This window comes from Cricetulus griseus, chromosome 8, assembly GCF_003668045.3.
Source record: "Cricetulus griseus strain 17A/GY chromosome 8, alternate assembly CriGri-PICRH-1.0, whole genome shotgun sequence".
Taxonomy (NCBI): Eukaryota; Metazoa; Chordata; class Mammalia; order Rodentia; family Cricetidae; genus Cricetulus; species Cricetulus griseus.
The window spans coordinates 69203822-69220293 of NC_048601.1; the positions used below are offsets into that span (position 1 = coordinate 69203822).

Genomic DNA, 16472 nt, shown 5'->3' on the forward strand with positions numbered 1-16472 from the left:
ATGGGATCAGACTTCACTAAATAATAAATCCCTTTTTAACTTAGTTTTATTATTGCTCTAGTTTAAAAATATTTTTGCATTTTAGATTATTGATGACTTTTGACTTGTTTTAAAAATTTTTGTTTCAATATGCATTTAAAGTAGCAATACAGCATGTTTTAATATCTGCATGCATGATCTACTCTTTTCCCTATTAATATATGGATTTATTAATTTTTCTTACTCCAGAAAAAAAAAACCCTTCCTGTGACACAGAATTACTCACAGAGTAAAGCTGCCCCTCAGCAGAGGAAATCTCACAGAGTAAAGCTGTCCCTCAGCAAAGGAAGTCCTTTTTTTTTTTTTTTTTTTTGGCACTGCACATCTACATTTTGTGTATTTTTAGAATGTGTGAGGAAATTAAAATAAGTAACAAAATAAAGTGAACAGCTTTACTGATATTCATGAAAGCTTGCAAATGTTATGTTGAACTGTTGCTCTTTTCTAAAAATTGAGAGCTACCTGCTGAAGTGTTGCACATGGAATTAGATAGTACCAAGTTCCCAATTCTGTAATACATCCATTCCTTTTATTACTAAATTCAGATTCGATGCTTACATAAACCCTGAGAATGACTGGAGAGACTGCTCAGCAGTAGCAAGCACTTGGAGAGTGCCCAAGTTTGGTTCACAGCACCCAAGTTGGGTACTCACAATTGCCTGCAACTCCAGCTTCAGGGGATCAGGCTCCTCTGGCTTCTGCAGGCTCTGACACTCACGAGCACACACCCACACAGAGACACACAAACATATATATTTAATATCTGCATATTTAAAAATAAATACTTTAAAAAATCCTCCAAAGTCACTATGTGGTGTCAGTTCAAATATATCGATGTGTGTACATGTATAAGAATGTGTACATGTGTGCACTCACAGAGACTGATCAATTAAGAAAGAAGATCTCAGAACCTCCAGAATCCCCAGTATTCCAATTATTCCTCAACTATATTCCCCATATCAAATCCAGGGCACCCACTGTTTGCTTCAGGATCCTTCCTTCGTGCCACTAACCAATCATTTGCTGCCAAAACCTCACGTCCACTCCCCCAAGAGAAAGCCTGCATCTGTCCTAGAAGCTTCTAAGTAACCCAGTTTATTTCTCCTGTGAGTTCTTTTCTAAACTTTTTCTACTATCCCCATCTCCACTGAGTAACAAACTACCCATGAAATCAAGAGGCTGGGAATTCACGAGTCTCCAAGTCTTTTTCATCATGCAGGATCACATGCTAGAGGATAGATGACTGCACTGCACGGATGAGCATCTTGAAGGTGTGCTGTCATCCTTGGCTGCTGATGACTACACCCTCTCATGCACTTACACAGCAAGGCCATCGTCCAGGCATAGAAAGTCTCCTGAGTCCCTTCTAGGATATTCCATCAGCAAGAACAGATGCAGAGGGTAGGTCTTTTATGGGATTTGTATCTAACACTCCAGAGAGGGGGACACTCAAAGACTAGAAAACTAGGTAGGGATTTAGGGTAATAGGGCTTGCTTGTCACTTACTTAAAGTGAAGCTATTGAGGGAAATTTTCCACTGAGACACAGTATAGATGCAATCTAACCCCAGCTGATTGGATGTTTGTCCCTTATTTAATGAAATTGATTACCCAAATGATTTGGGAGTGAGGTTCCTTCTACCTTTCAGAAATCAGACCTCTTAAACATGGTTGTTATAGTCTTTAAAGATTAGTGTACTAGACTCTCCCAATATTTTAGATTTCCAGTAACAGTAATACATATCATACAGTTTATCTTCCCGTCAAAAAATTCTGAGAAAATCTATATATACTACTATATGCCTGTAACTTGTAGTAGCCCTTAAATTATGTAAATCATGCACATATATGTATACTGCATATATAGCACATATAGATGTGTGTCTGTGTGTGTGTGTGTGTGTGTGTGTGTGTGTGTGTGTGTGTGTGTGTGTGTGTGATAAGTGCAGACTCTGTGGGTATCAGCCAGATGCTTACATCAAACTCGTTCAGGGCTGCAGCCAGCTCCCCAATGCCTGTGTGGCCTTTGGCTTCATCAGTGGGTGAGGTGGCCTGAGCAGCACTGGAGATTCCAGCTATGGCCTCTTGGACTTGTTTGAATACATAATCTCGGTTGGCTCTGGTCGCAGCAACATCTGGGTGGCGGAGGAAGGCTTGGGAGGCTGTGTACAGCATGGTGGCATTCTTCTTCAGGGCTCCACGGGCAGCAGCCATTTCGTCCCTACAGTGAGGGTCCTTCAGCTCCTGTGAGAAAGTGGAACACACATAAGGCTTATGTGGAAGTGTTTGCAGGGAGAATCGGAGTCTCAGGCCCATGGGCACATTGTGGATTTTAGAAATTCTTCCTTCCCTTGTGCTATTTGTAGCTGCCAGAATGACTCAAAACTGCTCTTTCTCCATGAAATGTCTAAGTCAGTGGCTGATGTCCAATATACACTATCATTTGACAGGGTCCAACCTACTAGGCTCACCTTTTTATTTAATTAACCCTTTTCATTTATTTTGCATGCCAACCACAGCTTACCGCCCCCCTCCTCTCCTCCAGTCACTCCTCAACACTCATCTACTCCCTCCCCACCCTCTCCTCTGTATCCATTCTGAGAGGGACAGGCACGAACAAAGCATGACACATCAAGTTGAGGTAGGAAGGAGTTCCTCCCCATGCATCAAGCCTGGACAAGGTAACCAGCATGGGAAACCAGGTCTCCAAAGCCAGCTAAGCTCCAGAGACAGATCCTTACAAACAGACCAAGCTATATAACTATCACACACATGCTGAGGGCCTAAGTTTCTCCCAAGCAGGGAGGTGAGCTGTCTCTGTGGGTTCCTCCATCATGTCCTTGACCCCCGAGCTTGTACAATCCCACCTCCCTTTCATCAGGAGGACTCCCAGAGCTCGGCCCAGTGCTTGGCTGTGGATTTAAAACCAATTTCCTAACCAATCCACCCAGCTTCCTTCTTCCACAACACCCCACACCCTTATCCCTATCATCAGCACTCGTGGAACATTACTGTAGTGAATTTGCAAGCATGCTTCGCTCCTACATAGGATCTCTTGCAGCAGGGGGCTCCATCTTGATAGTGCTGACTCTTCTAATCATCAGCACAATGTCGGCCAGCTAAGAGGCATTTAATACACAAATATCACTGAAAGAATGCACAGCCCAGGACACCTACAAGGTAAGTGGTTTGTAGACATCACAGGGTTTGTTCTCAGCAAGTGGAAAACCAAAGATCAGTCACCGACCTGCTAGCTTTGGTTTGTTTACGTTTATAACAAAGGGAAGCCAACATTAACGATTGCTTCATGTATCAATTCTACCTCACTCTCACCTGCATATGTTTTCTTTAACTTAAACCTCTCTAATGGCAACTTTTATTCACTTTTATTTGGATGTGTACTGTGGTGTGTGTGGGGGTGGGTGGGTGGTGATGTATGTTGGTGCCTTTGGGGACCAAAGAGGACATTAAATCCCCTAGCTATAGTCAAAAGCTGTTGTGAGCTATCTGACATGAGTACGGGGAACTGAATCCTGTCCTCTGGAAGAGTAGCAAGTGCTCTTAACTTCGAGGCTATTTCAATAGCCCCATCAAACTTCAAGTTGAAAGACTAGAAAATAATAGGGCAACAGTGGTTTGGTTTTCTCAAAACCAAACCACTGGGGAGTCACTTTTCTTTCAGCGTTCAACAGCACATCTGAGAGTTTGTCCTCATCATTCCTGGAAATGCTGAAAGAGGTGCTGTTCGCTGAGTGCCATGTAGACTTGTCAACTGAGTACTTCTAGGGTATAGTTGTTCAATTGTTAAACATCAGTAAATGATATTTGACACACTTGGGGTCTCTTTGAATGTGCTCATTACGTAGGTAACACATGGATGGTCTTGAATGAATAATGTGTGTCTTTTCTTTTTTGCAGCTTAAATTGATTCTGAACAAAACACATTATTTGTGACATCTAGAGTACTTGGTACTAGGTGACAATAAATAACAACTGAACCAGGCATTCTCTTTGGCTTAAGCATGGTTAGATATATGCCAGCAAACACAGTCTCTAGAAGTGATTATCTGAGCCCTCGGGGTGAAAAAAAATTAGTAGCAAGTATTGTGATACAATCACTGTGGTCAGCAATGATCTGAGCCATATCACAATGGTAAGCCCTGGAATTAGTAGAATCTTATGAATGTCCACAAAGGACTTTACTAACTCCTCAATATCTAGTCCACGAAGTGAATTCTGAATGTGTGTGTATATATGTATGGATATACAGATATATGCATATAGTTATATATAAATATGTGTATATAAATAATTTATTGAAAAATTAGGGTGAAAATGCTTCTTCACACAGATATTTGAGGTAAATAAAGCTGAAAATCATCAACCCTGAATTAGAAACCAATGGTTAATTATTAGATGAGTCATTTTGCATACCCATTCTGTGGCAAGTAAGTTGTTTCTTAAAAGTACAAACCATGAAGTAAATTGAGCCCTTGCCTGGAATGTGTGAGGCCTGATTTTGATCAAGACCATGGGGAAAAGATGAAGCCCAATAATGAGGTGCACATGACACCAATTGTAGAGCTGCAGTGACTGTTAAAGGAGGAGAAAAGGGCCATATGCTGAAATGCCTGCAGTGTACCTATTGATTTCTTTTTGTTAAATTTTACAGAAGTCTCCATTAGCAGGTAATTAAAAACAAGGCATTTTTGAGGCACACCTGAGCTGTATTTCTTAGATCTCTCTTAGGAATGTCTGTATCAACAGTGCTCTGATATCAACGCCTTACTTCCAGGCTCTGTTTCAGTCTCCAGCCTGCTATTTCCCTTCCATCTGATACTTCCGTGAGGATGCTTTAAGCATCTCAAATTCATGCCTGTAAACACCACATATTGATTTCTAGCCCTAATCAGGCCTCTTTCAATCTTCCTCATGTCAATCAAACTACTGCCTTCTCCTCATTTGCTTATACCAGTGCTTTGAAGGAAACTCATTCCTGTCAATCATGCACTTCTCACCTCTGAAACAGAGACAGCTCTTCAAAAATATACATCATCCCCTATATATTTCCTCCACCTTCATGGCTTCTCAGTAATGGAGACCACCACTGCCTGCTATTGAGTCTGCTTATACCCTCCCACTGTCCTCTTTTATTTTGCTTCTTTTTCAGCAAAATATTTAGAATGGTGAAAATGAAAAGCTTAGACATGGATACTACATTTTGAGCCTGCTTACTATAAGATCCAGGCACTCTATAACAAGTCCATATAGCATGGCCTGTGCATTTCTATCTAACATCCCCTCTCTCCTGCCTCCCTCTTGGTTTTCTTATATCTAAGCACTGTAATCAGTTATTTCACTAAGAGAAAGCCCTCTCACCACCACCACCCCCTGCCACACATACACTTAAGAGCAGTTACCCACTGGACTCACACTGGGCAGACAGCAAGCAACAAAGACTTATATATGTAAAATTAATGATAATTACACAAACTAAACTTGTGCTTAAGTTCCTGTTGCATACAGGATATTTGTACTTTCAGCATCACTTCAGCCAGGTAGAGAGCAGATACTCAACTACTGTTGAGGGACAAAACTTTTCAGTTGGTGAAAGACCTATAACATTCCTTCAAATGTGAAGAGTTCTGGGAGAAATCAAGAGGACTGGTGAACAGGAGAGTAATAGATGCTCCCAAGCACAGGGCTGCTTTTTACTTGTTTGCTTGTTTGTGTTTTAGAACACAATGATGCTCTTCGTGAACAATGAACTCTTTGAGAATTCCAGAGGCGCCCCATGAACAGCTAGAACTAAGGGGTCTGTCTCTTGACAGAGGAGATATGGGGCGGGATCCTAGGTCATCCATCTCCATTGTTATGGCTGCTTGTCACCTGTGTCTTTCTTCCCTCTTCTTTCCTTCCCCACTTGTTCTTCTTCTCACTCTGTCCTTACTTCCTTCTGTTCTTTTTATAAAAGTTTTGCTGCATGTGTGCTGCATCCTGTGTATGTACCTTTTGGTTTACACAGAACAAAGAGATTTAGTCTGGGAGCAAACAGTGGCATCCAGAGACTGTATAGCACCACACCCCAGTCTGCTTTCTTTTCGTTTGACCTGGAGCTCCCCATGCACTGGACAGAAGGTTCACGTGTGGTGGGACTGGAAACTTGTTCTCATCATTGAAAACTGGTATTCTGTGCTCTATTCATAGGCAGCAAGTACCTGGGCCCCATGTGGAGGCACCAATGGAGGCATCAATGGTCAAAGCAGGACACAGACTTTGTGAGATGCTCTTGGATCATTTAATCACAGGCAGATGCAACTGCTCCATGTTTCAGGCCGACAGGACACGGTTATCTAAACTCCCCCTTCCCCCAGCAACATTCCAAACTTCCCCACCTGTTGTCGTCTTGCAGCTACATAGTTCAGTTTCACCATTTCTTTCCCAAACTCCTTAAAGCGGTTTGCAAGATCTTGCTCATTTGTAGCATTTTTGACAGATTCCAGAGCCTCCTCGACCTGAAAATAAAAAAAAAAGATACACAGCATATTAATTATAAGATAATACTTACATATTAAACATGCAAACCTAATAATCACCTAGAGTCAAAATAACATTTTCTCCAACATGATATTTTGACTGTAGGTGATTATTAGGTATGCTTCCGCCTACTGTTTCAACGTGAATACATATTCACGTTTTCTTTACAAGTTACCATTTATAGCACGTTGAATATTTAACTTGAGTTGAGAGTAAATGGCACATACTGATCTTGAAGAGAACCTGAGTTTTGTTCCCTGCTTCCAACCATCTGTAATGACTGATTTGCATAACCTGACACATCTGGAATCCACAGGTACCCGAACTCACATGCACATACCCCTCCACACACATATGAACAAAATTTTAATATATTTATTGTAAATGAAACTAGAAGCTGAACTCCTAAAGCACACACAAATCCTCTCCACAATGTATTTTACTGAACTATAGTTCTAATATAAGGTAGAAACACCAAGGACAAACATACTTAGGGAAAAAAGGCATAGAATTTTAAAAAGAGTTCCTCTAGTTCTCCCAGGTTGCAGACAGTCCTGTGCTGCTAAGGAATTTGTAAAGGTAGAATCTTCAGTCTCGCTTGTCAAGACCTCTAAATCTGGGACTCAAGCTGAGATACACACTTTGGCATTGCCATGTAAAGAGGAGACAGCACACATCTGGAGACAAGCAGAATTCAAATTCTGCTGTCACTTGCAGGTGGCATCCAGTAGGCTGGAATGGCAGTGGGCAGAATGACAGCAGCCATGCCAATCTAATGATGTTTGTGCCTCCAGCTTCCTACAAACTCCTTCAGTAGGGTTTTTCTTGGTCCCATTGGACCCTAACTTTCAATTTTACCACACTATCTTACATAATATATGAGGTATTTAGAGGCACTAAAGTTTCCACATCTATCAAACAACCTTATTTTTAATATGATCTGGAACCTTCAACAACTGGTAACAGTCTTCATGTAATCTTCGTGGACTGAATTGAAAAGAAGTGTTGAGAATAGATGACTATTGGTTGCCCCATCCTAACCAGGCTATCTAGATGACACCATGAGGTCCAGAGAACACTGCAGGAGATGAGGAAGAAGGAATGTAAGATTTGGTGGATTGGGAGGAAAGCTGTTAAATAATGCTGCCTCCTAAACAAGACATGGCTCATAGCATCTGCAGTTACCCACACAATGTCAGGCCTACTACTGTTCATTCAAGAATTGAATAAACTAATGAGGCTTATCCCCACCCCACCCCCGACTGGCAGTCAATGGCTGTTGGAGAAGGGGGAGGTATTTTCTTCATTTAAATAGGTGGTCTTAGATAAATATATCCACATCGTGTTCATGCAAACAACTTGATTCTCAGTGAGTCAGATACATGCATTAAAAATGATGACATGCCAGTAGAAGGGGGGCCAGTAAGGGTATGGAGTGGTCACTGTGAGGAGACAAGAGAAGGTAATGGAGGTGAACATGATAAGATATATCGTATACGTTTTATATGCAATGCTGAAAATTACCCAAAAGATTTAAAAACGCAAAAGAAAGAGACTATAATAGAATCATCCACGAAGTCATTATCTGGTGATACCTTTGTAGAGATAAGCTAAGAACATGGCCCTGAGTGAATAAGCCACAAGACAGTGTCAGTTTTGCAAAGTCAAAAGTTTTTCAATAAGAAGGGAGTCTGGGTTATTTTGTATGAATTGAAAATCTCCAGCTCCATATATTTTCTTGTGAATGACATTTTATTCTTCTTTGCAGTAAGTAAAGTTTTATTTTGTGCATGTTCTGCATTTCCTTTATCTGTCCATCTGCAGATGGACATCCAGACTGCTTCCATATCTTTGCTCCTGTGAACAGTACACTATAAACATGGCCCTGGATTTCTGTAGGTATGGTCTTAGAGACTGGTAGTAATATGCCCATGGAACAATCCAGATACAAAAAGACAAAGAGTCCATATCATCCCTAATATTCAGGGCCTAGATTTAAATTTATAATCATACCTGGATAAGTATGTTTATATGTATGTATGCACACACATGTATATATGACATGAAAGCCAAAAGGAGATCATGAGAGGAGGAAAAGGTCAAACGGGGAGTGGGAAGGGTGGCAACAAAGGATAATGAGATATATACATGTTGAATTCACAGAAACGGTTGGTAAACAAAGGAGGAGAGTCTCTCAGGACTGTGGTAGATGAGAACAATGGATAATACTATAATGTATCAGTGAGTCATAATGAAACACATTGTCTTGTATACTAAGTGAAAAATGATTTTTTTAAAAATGTGAAAGGAGCCAGATACAGAAGTCCTGGAAAATGCAGGCTCTTGAGAGGCACAAGTGGATTCTGAAAGGTCAACATTCTGAAAGATGATGGGGGATGCAGGAGATATAGATCAGAATGCTGGCAGGCTGCCAGCATGTTTCATAGTCAAATCACAGTATACACAAACAGGCTGTGGCTCTGTGACCCTGAGATGCAAATGAGTACACACACAGCCAGGAAAAGTAAGGCATGCTCCATCCTGAATTATGGGGCTTTGGTTTTGTTTATGACACGCTCACACAGGTGCCTGAGACACAGTGCTTATCAAGTGTCACTGGGTGAGGGAACAATACAGAGCACATAAGCCCATGATAACAGATATCAGCAAGCCTGTTATCCCAGATATGTGATGGAGTCTTTCAATTCACCCTACAGGCAACCCCTTTCAGCAAGGAAAACTTGGCAGGAAGGGAAACAATTTTCAATATTAATGAATGCGGGGCAACAGGGCTTCGATCTGGAGTCTACAAAAAAACACTTTTATCTATAGAAACTCTGCATAATCCCCTTCCTAATTATAAACATCTAAAATGGCAATTAACTAGTCAGAGTCACCCTTTTCTACTATGTCCAAGCTCTAACAACATAGGAGGAAAAGAATGAAACGCAGTTGAATGGAGGCTGCTGTATGGGGTATTCTTAGGCACGCAAACCAAATTGTATTTTCTCGCACAGAATGGCCTGTTTAACATATTGGCATAGGTTAATGAGATGCTCATGCCTTAAATCTATACAATAATGAATCCGCAATGTCTCTCCTTTCTAATAGATTTATAACCATTTAAACTTTGCCATCAAAAGCACCATGGAGTGGACTCTCTTGGCAGCTGAGATGTCCCTGCTGCTTCTGTAAGATGTAAATCGTTCCTTGGGACATTAAAATCTGGTTCCAAGGATAGAAAAGAATAATTATCACAGAGGGTGTTAAATCCAGCAATGGTTTTATAATACTATACCCCAGGATTCTTACCAGTTGTTAGTCAGCCCAATTTAGAATATTTATTTCACTGTGTTATACATAATTTTTTCTTCCTATTGGTTTTCTCTAAAGAGTCCAGATGCCCTTTAGAATTTGTATTCATTATGAAACTTATAATTTAATGAAGTACTTTTGAGGCAAATATCCACTAAACTATTAATCATGTGGTCTGTTCATGTACAGGTAGATTTAATCATGCTTTGTTTGAATCCTAGAAGGGTCTGAAGTTTTAGTTAGTCAAAGTTGCATGGAGAAGCCTTGCTCCAAACATGTGCCACATTCCATAAAAATGGTGGAAATGGGACCAAAGTCTGATCTGTGTGTGTGTGTCTCTCTGTCAATGCCAGTGATAAAGGAGATGGCAGGGATGGGTAGATGCATAGTCAGATGACAAACAGACAGATGGATAGACAGACACACAGACAGATACATGTGGAGAAGAACTGAAAAAGAAGGGCAAAGACTAGACATTTTTGTGAACTCTAAATTAATTTAAAAAAACTAGTTTTTATTTTTGAAAAGAGCCAGTTCTTTTTGGATGACTAGGGAAAGGAAATTGGCTCCTATGAACCAAATAAATGCCTTTCTCTCAAATATTTACTGGCCACTGGGGATCTGGTGCTCCCAGCTGAGTAAAGGGCAAATCTGCCGTGAAAAGGATGGGGATGCTATCCAAATTCTCCTGCCTAGGAATCACCATGAAAACTTGAAGTTTGCAGGCGCAGGGGGGGCTAAGGATGTGTGATCAAACTGATTCTGGTTTGAACCTATATTTTAAAGAGAGATTCCTCTTATCCAAGGGTGTCTGCAGGTGAGGGGACCAGGAGGTAGAAAGGAAGCTACAGAGAGCATACAGGCTTCTTCGGGAAGGCTGAGCCTCTCATTGCCAGAGAGACCTTCATAGGGGATAAGTTGAGAAGGAAATGTATTATAATGAAAACTAGCTGCCATCAGGGAAGACACCTGGTAGCAGTCAGCTGTCACCACCTTAACAAAGGCCCCCCTCATCTTCTGGGGTATCACAAACATCCATTCCTCTCCCACAGCATAGGTCAAAGTGAGAGCATCTAAGCCAGGTATTCCCTGTCCCCCATGGTTGTAATCTGTTCATAGATGATTGAAAATATTGAAGTTCTTAGAGAGGGTATTAAAATCTGTTCTGTAATTAGTGGGTTTAGATGTTATTATCAGAGTTTTTCACTTAGAATTATTCAAAGTCTTCTCTGTGGTTTATAGCAATCAAGTGCTGTTATTCAGGGACCATGATCTGCGATGGAGTTCCAGAACTAAAAATGCATTGAGAAATAATACATTACCAGGCCACATTAAAAGAAGCATAGATGACACTAAGTTACATTGTGCTCTAGGCTTGCTTTTATTGTGGTGGTAAACATTCTCCAAAACCCACGTTGGGAAGAGACAGTTAATTTTGCCTTGCACACTACAGTCCATCATCAAGAAAAACTAAGAGAGGAACTCAAGGCAGAAGTGTGAAACAGACCATAGAGCTTCAGTGCTTGCTGGCTTGACCTTAGGTTCATAGTCAGCTGTTCTTCTTATAGCTCAGCTCTATCTGCCTAGGGTTGGTACTGCCCTCAGTGGGCTAGACCTTCCAACATTAACTATCAATTATAAAAATGCCCATAGACATATCCATAGGCCAATCAGTTGGAGTTAGTTCTTTACTTGAGGTTCCCCCTTCCAAGCTGTGTCAAGTTGACTACCGATATTTAGCCATCGCTCCATGTGTCATCAATGTTCCCAAACAAAGGGGCATCTGAATTCTATCTGGACCCCAGGAGTCACTTAAGGAAGTCACTATGACTTCCTTAAGAAAATGACCAAGTGTTAACTGTTTTATAGTTCATTACTTATTTTTGAGGAAGAAACTATCTGATAGCTAAGAACTTCATTTTAGAGAAATGAGATTGGAACTAGAGAAAAAGTGTTTGTTTTCCTGGAGTACGTGTCTAGATGAGTTTATGTATAAGACTATCACTCATGCAAACAACTTGACAATATAATCTGATTACATTAAATCATAGCTTCAGAGAATTACTGCCCCTCTTCACCATCACTGATTAAAATCTGGGATTTCTTTTAAAATCCTGAAATGCTGAATATCAACATAGCACACTGACAGCGTCAATTGACTTCATGACATACCAGGTGTCTGGCTAAGAAATGAGCCCCCAGCAACTTCAGCAACAGAAGTGATGATTATCACACAGTATTCTCAATAGTGTCTGATGAACAAGTGATTAGCTTTGCTGGGCACATCTATTCCTCAAGTGAGTGTTAATTGAGCCTTGGAACTATGTCACCCACTGATTACAACTGCCCTCCTCAACCTGGGAAAGCCAGCATCACAGCAGCAGTGGCCAAACCTTTCCACATGGATCTTTAATATAATGCAGGAGAAGGATGCTCTAAGAGAGCACATGTAGGCATATGTGGGAGACAATAGAGGCCTTACTATGGACAACCAAGAGGCCTGCTTTAAAGCCGAAGGACTCCTCAGTAGCCACATACACTGCTTTATGAGGCAACAGAAGAAAAAAACAAAAAACAACACACTGTGCAATTTCTCGGAGCATCTAGAACCTCACTAATTTTTAGAGGCTTGCCTGGCATTTGCTCAAAATCATTCAATTTTCCAATAATTAGATATTTGGGTATGAAGCAAAAGATGAGGTTGGGTATTTTAGGAAAATAAAACAATGATCTTTCAGATACTTAGAGAACTATTTATGGAAAAACACAAACAGGAGTTTCTAATGAGAGGCCAATTCACTCTCTGTTCACGTAAGTTATCCGGAAAGGACAAACATCAACAGATTCTGACACATAGCGTAAAAGTAATGTGTGATGCTTGAGGTAAAACAGCCATTAGCAGGTAACACTACAGGGGCAGGAGGTGGGGGTGGATGTATTCCTTAATTCTGAGCCAACAGAAAGGTGGAATCACTTCTTGACTCTGATGGAAAAAAAAAAAAAACACCTGTTGTGGCTCCAATGGGAACTGTCCTCTTACAGGCTTCAGTGTTAGTGTGTTTGCTTCCCAGTTAAGGAGGTACTTTGGAAGGTGGCAGGACCTTTAGGAGGTGGGACCTCAACAGAGGAAATGTCACTAGGGAGTGGGTATGAGGTTTTATAGCTTGTCCCAGTTTCCTAACAGTCCTATATTTCCTGTTTCGAGAATTGAGGATAAGAGACCCAACTACAACTGCACACACTTGTTAACACAGAGTCAACTGCAGCCACCCTTACTCTCCATGTTAGATTGTATCCCCTCAAACTGTGAGCCAAAGTAAGCCCTTTGTCCCTCAAGGGGCTGCTTGTCAGGTACTTGGTCAAATCAAGTCAAAAAAATCATAGTTATATATACAGAACCTGACTGCCTTTTATCTGTGTTCCATCAGGTACTGGATGAAAGCTCTATGGTGACAGTTGGGGTATTCACCAATCTGATTACAGGACACCTTCTTAGCTGGGATCCTTGTGGATTCCTGAGAATTTCTCTAACATTGGGTTTCTCCCAAACCCCATAATGGCTCTCTTTATCAAGACATCCTTTTTCTTGCTCCCTCCCTCCCTCCCTTCCTCCCTCTCTCCCTTCCTCCCTCCCTCCCTTACTCCCTCCTTCCCCCAACTCGATCACCCCCTCTCTTTAACATATAGTCACATAACACACATAAATGGCAGTCAGATTCTAGTTTTACGCCACTTAGTCTAACTACTGCTGCCTTTGTGTGCATAGGTCTAGAGCCATGCACTAGAACATGGGCAATCTACCAAGGTCTGCATCTGAATAAGTCCAGCTTTCTCTCCCTCAGCAACCATTAGCCAGCCACTTTTTATGTTTTAATCTTAAGTGAATGCAATATCTACAGAGGCTATGAAATTTACTCAAAATAACTCAGGAGACACACACATATCGTGTTTACTTATAATTATTTTTGTCCATATGTGCCTGTTTTTGCAGGGGGGTTGGCTTGAGATGGTAGGTCCATGCAATGACACCAGAACTGATCAGAAACCCTTGTGCTAGCACCAGAAATTGCAGTTCTCTGTACATCCACAAGATGGCAACATTCCACAGCCTCTGTTGCTGTGGTCTAATAATAAATGCATTTTCTAGTCTACAATCATTTTTAATTTTACTACTGATAGTCTGACAGGCCTGCTTAACGTTTCTGGGTTGACGTTGACCTTTGCATGATTTTGTGCTAAATCCTTTTCTTTAACAGAATACAAGTGACTTTAAAAGTGTTGGCTGGAGAGGTATCAGTCAATAGCATTGGTCAAAAGAACAGGAAGGAGGGAGGGAGGGAGGGAAGGAGAGAGGGAGAGGGAGGGAGGGAGAGGGAGGGAGGGATGGACGGATGGACGGACGGATGGACGGACGGACAGACGGACGGAGACAGACACAGGACGGAGACAAAGACAAAAACAAACAGAAGGGGTAGGAGAGAGAGAGAGAGAGAGAGAGAGAGAGAGAGAGAGAGAGAGAGAGAGGGAGAGAGAGAGGGAGGTCGGGAACAGTCATTGACTCCAAGTCTATTGATATTTTCTTAAACTAGTATAATTTCTAACTGCATTCTAGATAGCTAACTTTATAGCCACAGATAAGTTTAACTCTTATCTTAAAGATTTTCAAAAGATAGAGAGCATTGCAAAGATCCATAACTGTGAGTTGCCCAGCACCAATTGTTCCACCTGCAGCCTCCACACATAAGTTTCAGAGAACAGAAAGGGAAAGCCAGAAGACCAAGAGACAGGATACTCGCAGGTTATTTCCAGAAAGGAGAAATTTTAAGAGCCAGAGGACCAGGTAGGGATGTGTGCTTAGTGTCTAACTGTGAAGAGGTACCCTTGAAATCTCAAAATTATGGTTGCTTCAATGAGATCTGCATATTTCAAAAGATCCTGCCCTTCGATAAAGAGATTCCAGTGATTTTGGCCATTGCAGGAGAACTGTCTTCTCCAAGGACAAGAACCCTGATGGATTATCCAATCAAAACTGTCAGTCCTACATGCATGTGCATATAAGAACACTCAATTAACATAGTAGGTTATCTGTCTGTCTATCTTTCTACCCACCCCCCATGTAACAAAAATAATTAAAGAAAAGGCCGTAATTTGAAAAGTGGGGGTCAAAAGTTGGAGGATATAGAGGGAGAGGTACAAATGATGTAAACACAGTACTCATGTATAAAGTTCTCAAAAATAATCAAATTTTAAAAATATAAAAAGCATATTCCTCCACATGGGGAAGGGCCTAGGCCTGGCCCAGGATGATGTGGTAGACTTTGGGGAGCCCCTTTGGAGAGCTTTACCCTGCCTGGGAAGTGGAGGGGGGATGGCTAGGGACAGGTGGGATGTTGTGGGGGGGAGGGAGAGGGAGAAGGGATTGACATGTGAAGCAAGTTTGTTCCTAATGTAAACTAATAAAAGAATAAAATAAAAAAAAGCATGTTCCTCATGTGGGCTACCTATCATCATGCCCCACGAGCTGGGGAACAGCATTGCCTACAATGAACACTGGGATACATCATTAATTTATATAGTTTTGGTCTCATTGAAGAACTGTTGAGAAAGATTGGGCAGAAAATTATTTTTCTTACAACATTGCTTTTGAAGTCTGAGCAGTGTGTAATTACGGTAAGGATCCTAAAACCTTTTCTCTATCACAGATGATGCTGGAAGACATTGCTGGTCAGAGGTCACAGCCACCCCATGGCCTAGCAGCTTATCTCAGTAAGCTTGGCAAATGGAGCTCCCTCCCTCTCCAGCAAAGCTTCCCTCTCTCTCCCTGCCCTTACCTGGAGAATGTCCCTGGGCCTGGAGGTCTGACCTTATCTAAAAGCTGTCTCTAAAACCAGATGCCTGATTCATCTTTAGCTTGACCCTGCTGATAAGACTTGTGCTATGACCCTACTGCCTCATACAAAGCCTTGTGATAGGAGCATGCCACTTAATGCAAATTAGGGTTTGTCCCCAGGCTCCCCAATCCTATTTATTCATTGTACTCTGGAATGAAATTCAGCTGATTCATTGAAGGCTGTCTCTCGGAGGGCTGTCTCTGTTTGTGCTCACAGGCCACATACAAAGCTTTCTGTCACCCCATCTCCCTTTTCCTCCTTTGACCTAGTGGCCAAGAGGTCAAGGGGGTAAGCAACCCCCCACAGGTTGAGTAAAATGTATTAATATTACAAAAGGTCCATACAACAGACAAGGAGTGCTGGCCAGAGCTGCATCCTACAAAAGTTCCAGGGACATCGCCATCCACTGGAAGGCAGCATTTATATTGGGTGTCAAACAGTTAGCAAGCTGAATGCACACACTTGGATTAAACCATGTCAGTGTGAATCCAGTGGCCAAACAGTATTGTTGCCCAATTTTTAATTTTTATTTTGTTTTTTAAAAAGCTAGATCTTTCTTGAATTGTCCACCTCATGAAGTTTATAACAGCCTTCTGTAGAATTTGTGGTCCTGTTCTTTGAGAAAAATTTAACAGCAAGCCCCCACTACGTACATTCTGTTTTGTGTTCCTTGGCTTCTCAGAGACCTGAC

The 16472-nt window shown here is 41.4% G+C and overlaps 1 protein-coding gene across 5 annotated transcripts in view; it reads right to left on the reverse strand.

Annotated features, from left to right (window-relative positions):
• Ctnna2 (catenin alpha 2) overlaps positions 1-16472 on the reverse strand; it is a 1115196-nt gene that overhangs the window by 767491 nt on the left and 331233 nt on the right. For all 5 annotated transcript variants that reach the window (XM_027429452.2, XM_035448606.1, XM_027429453.2 and 2 more), the window contains 2 exons: positions 6434-6553; positions 2016-2282 (listed from right to left, as the gene is read on the reverse strand). In XM_027429452.2, coding sequence (XP_027285253.1) covers positions 2016-2282; positions 6434-6553 — 387 coding nt within the window. The remainder of the gene's footprint in view (positions 1-2015; positions 2283-6433; positions 6554-16472) is intronic.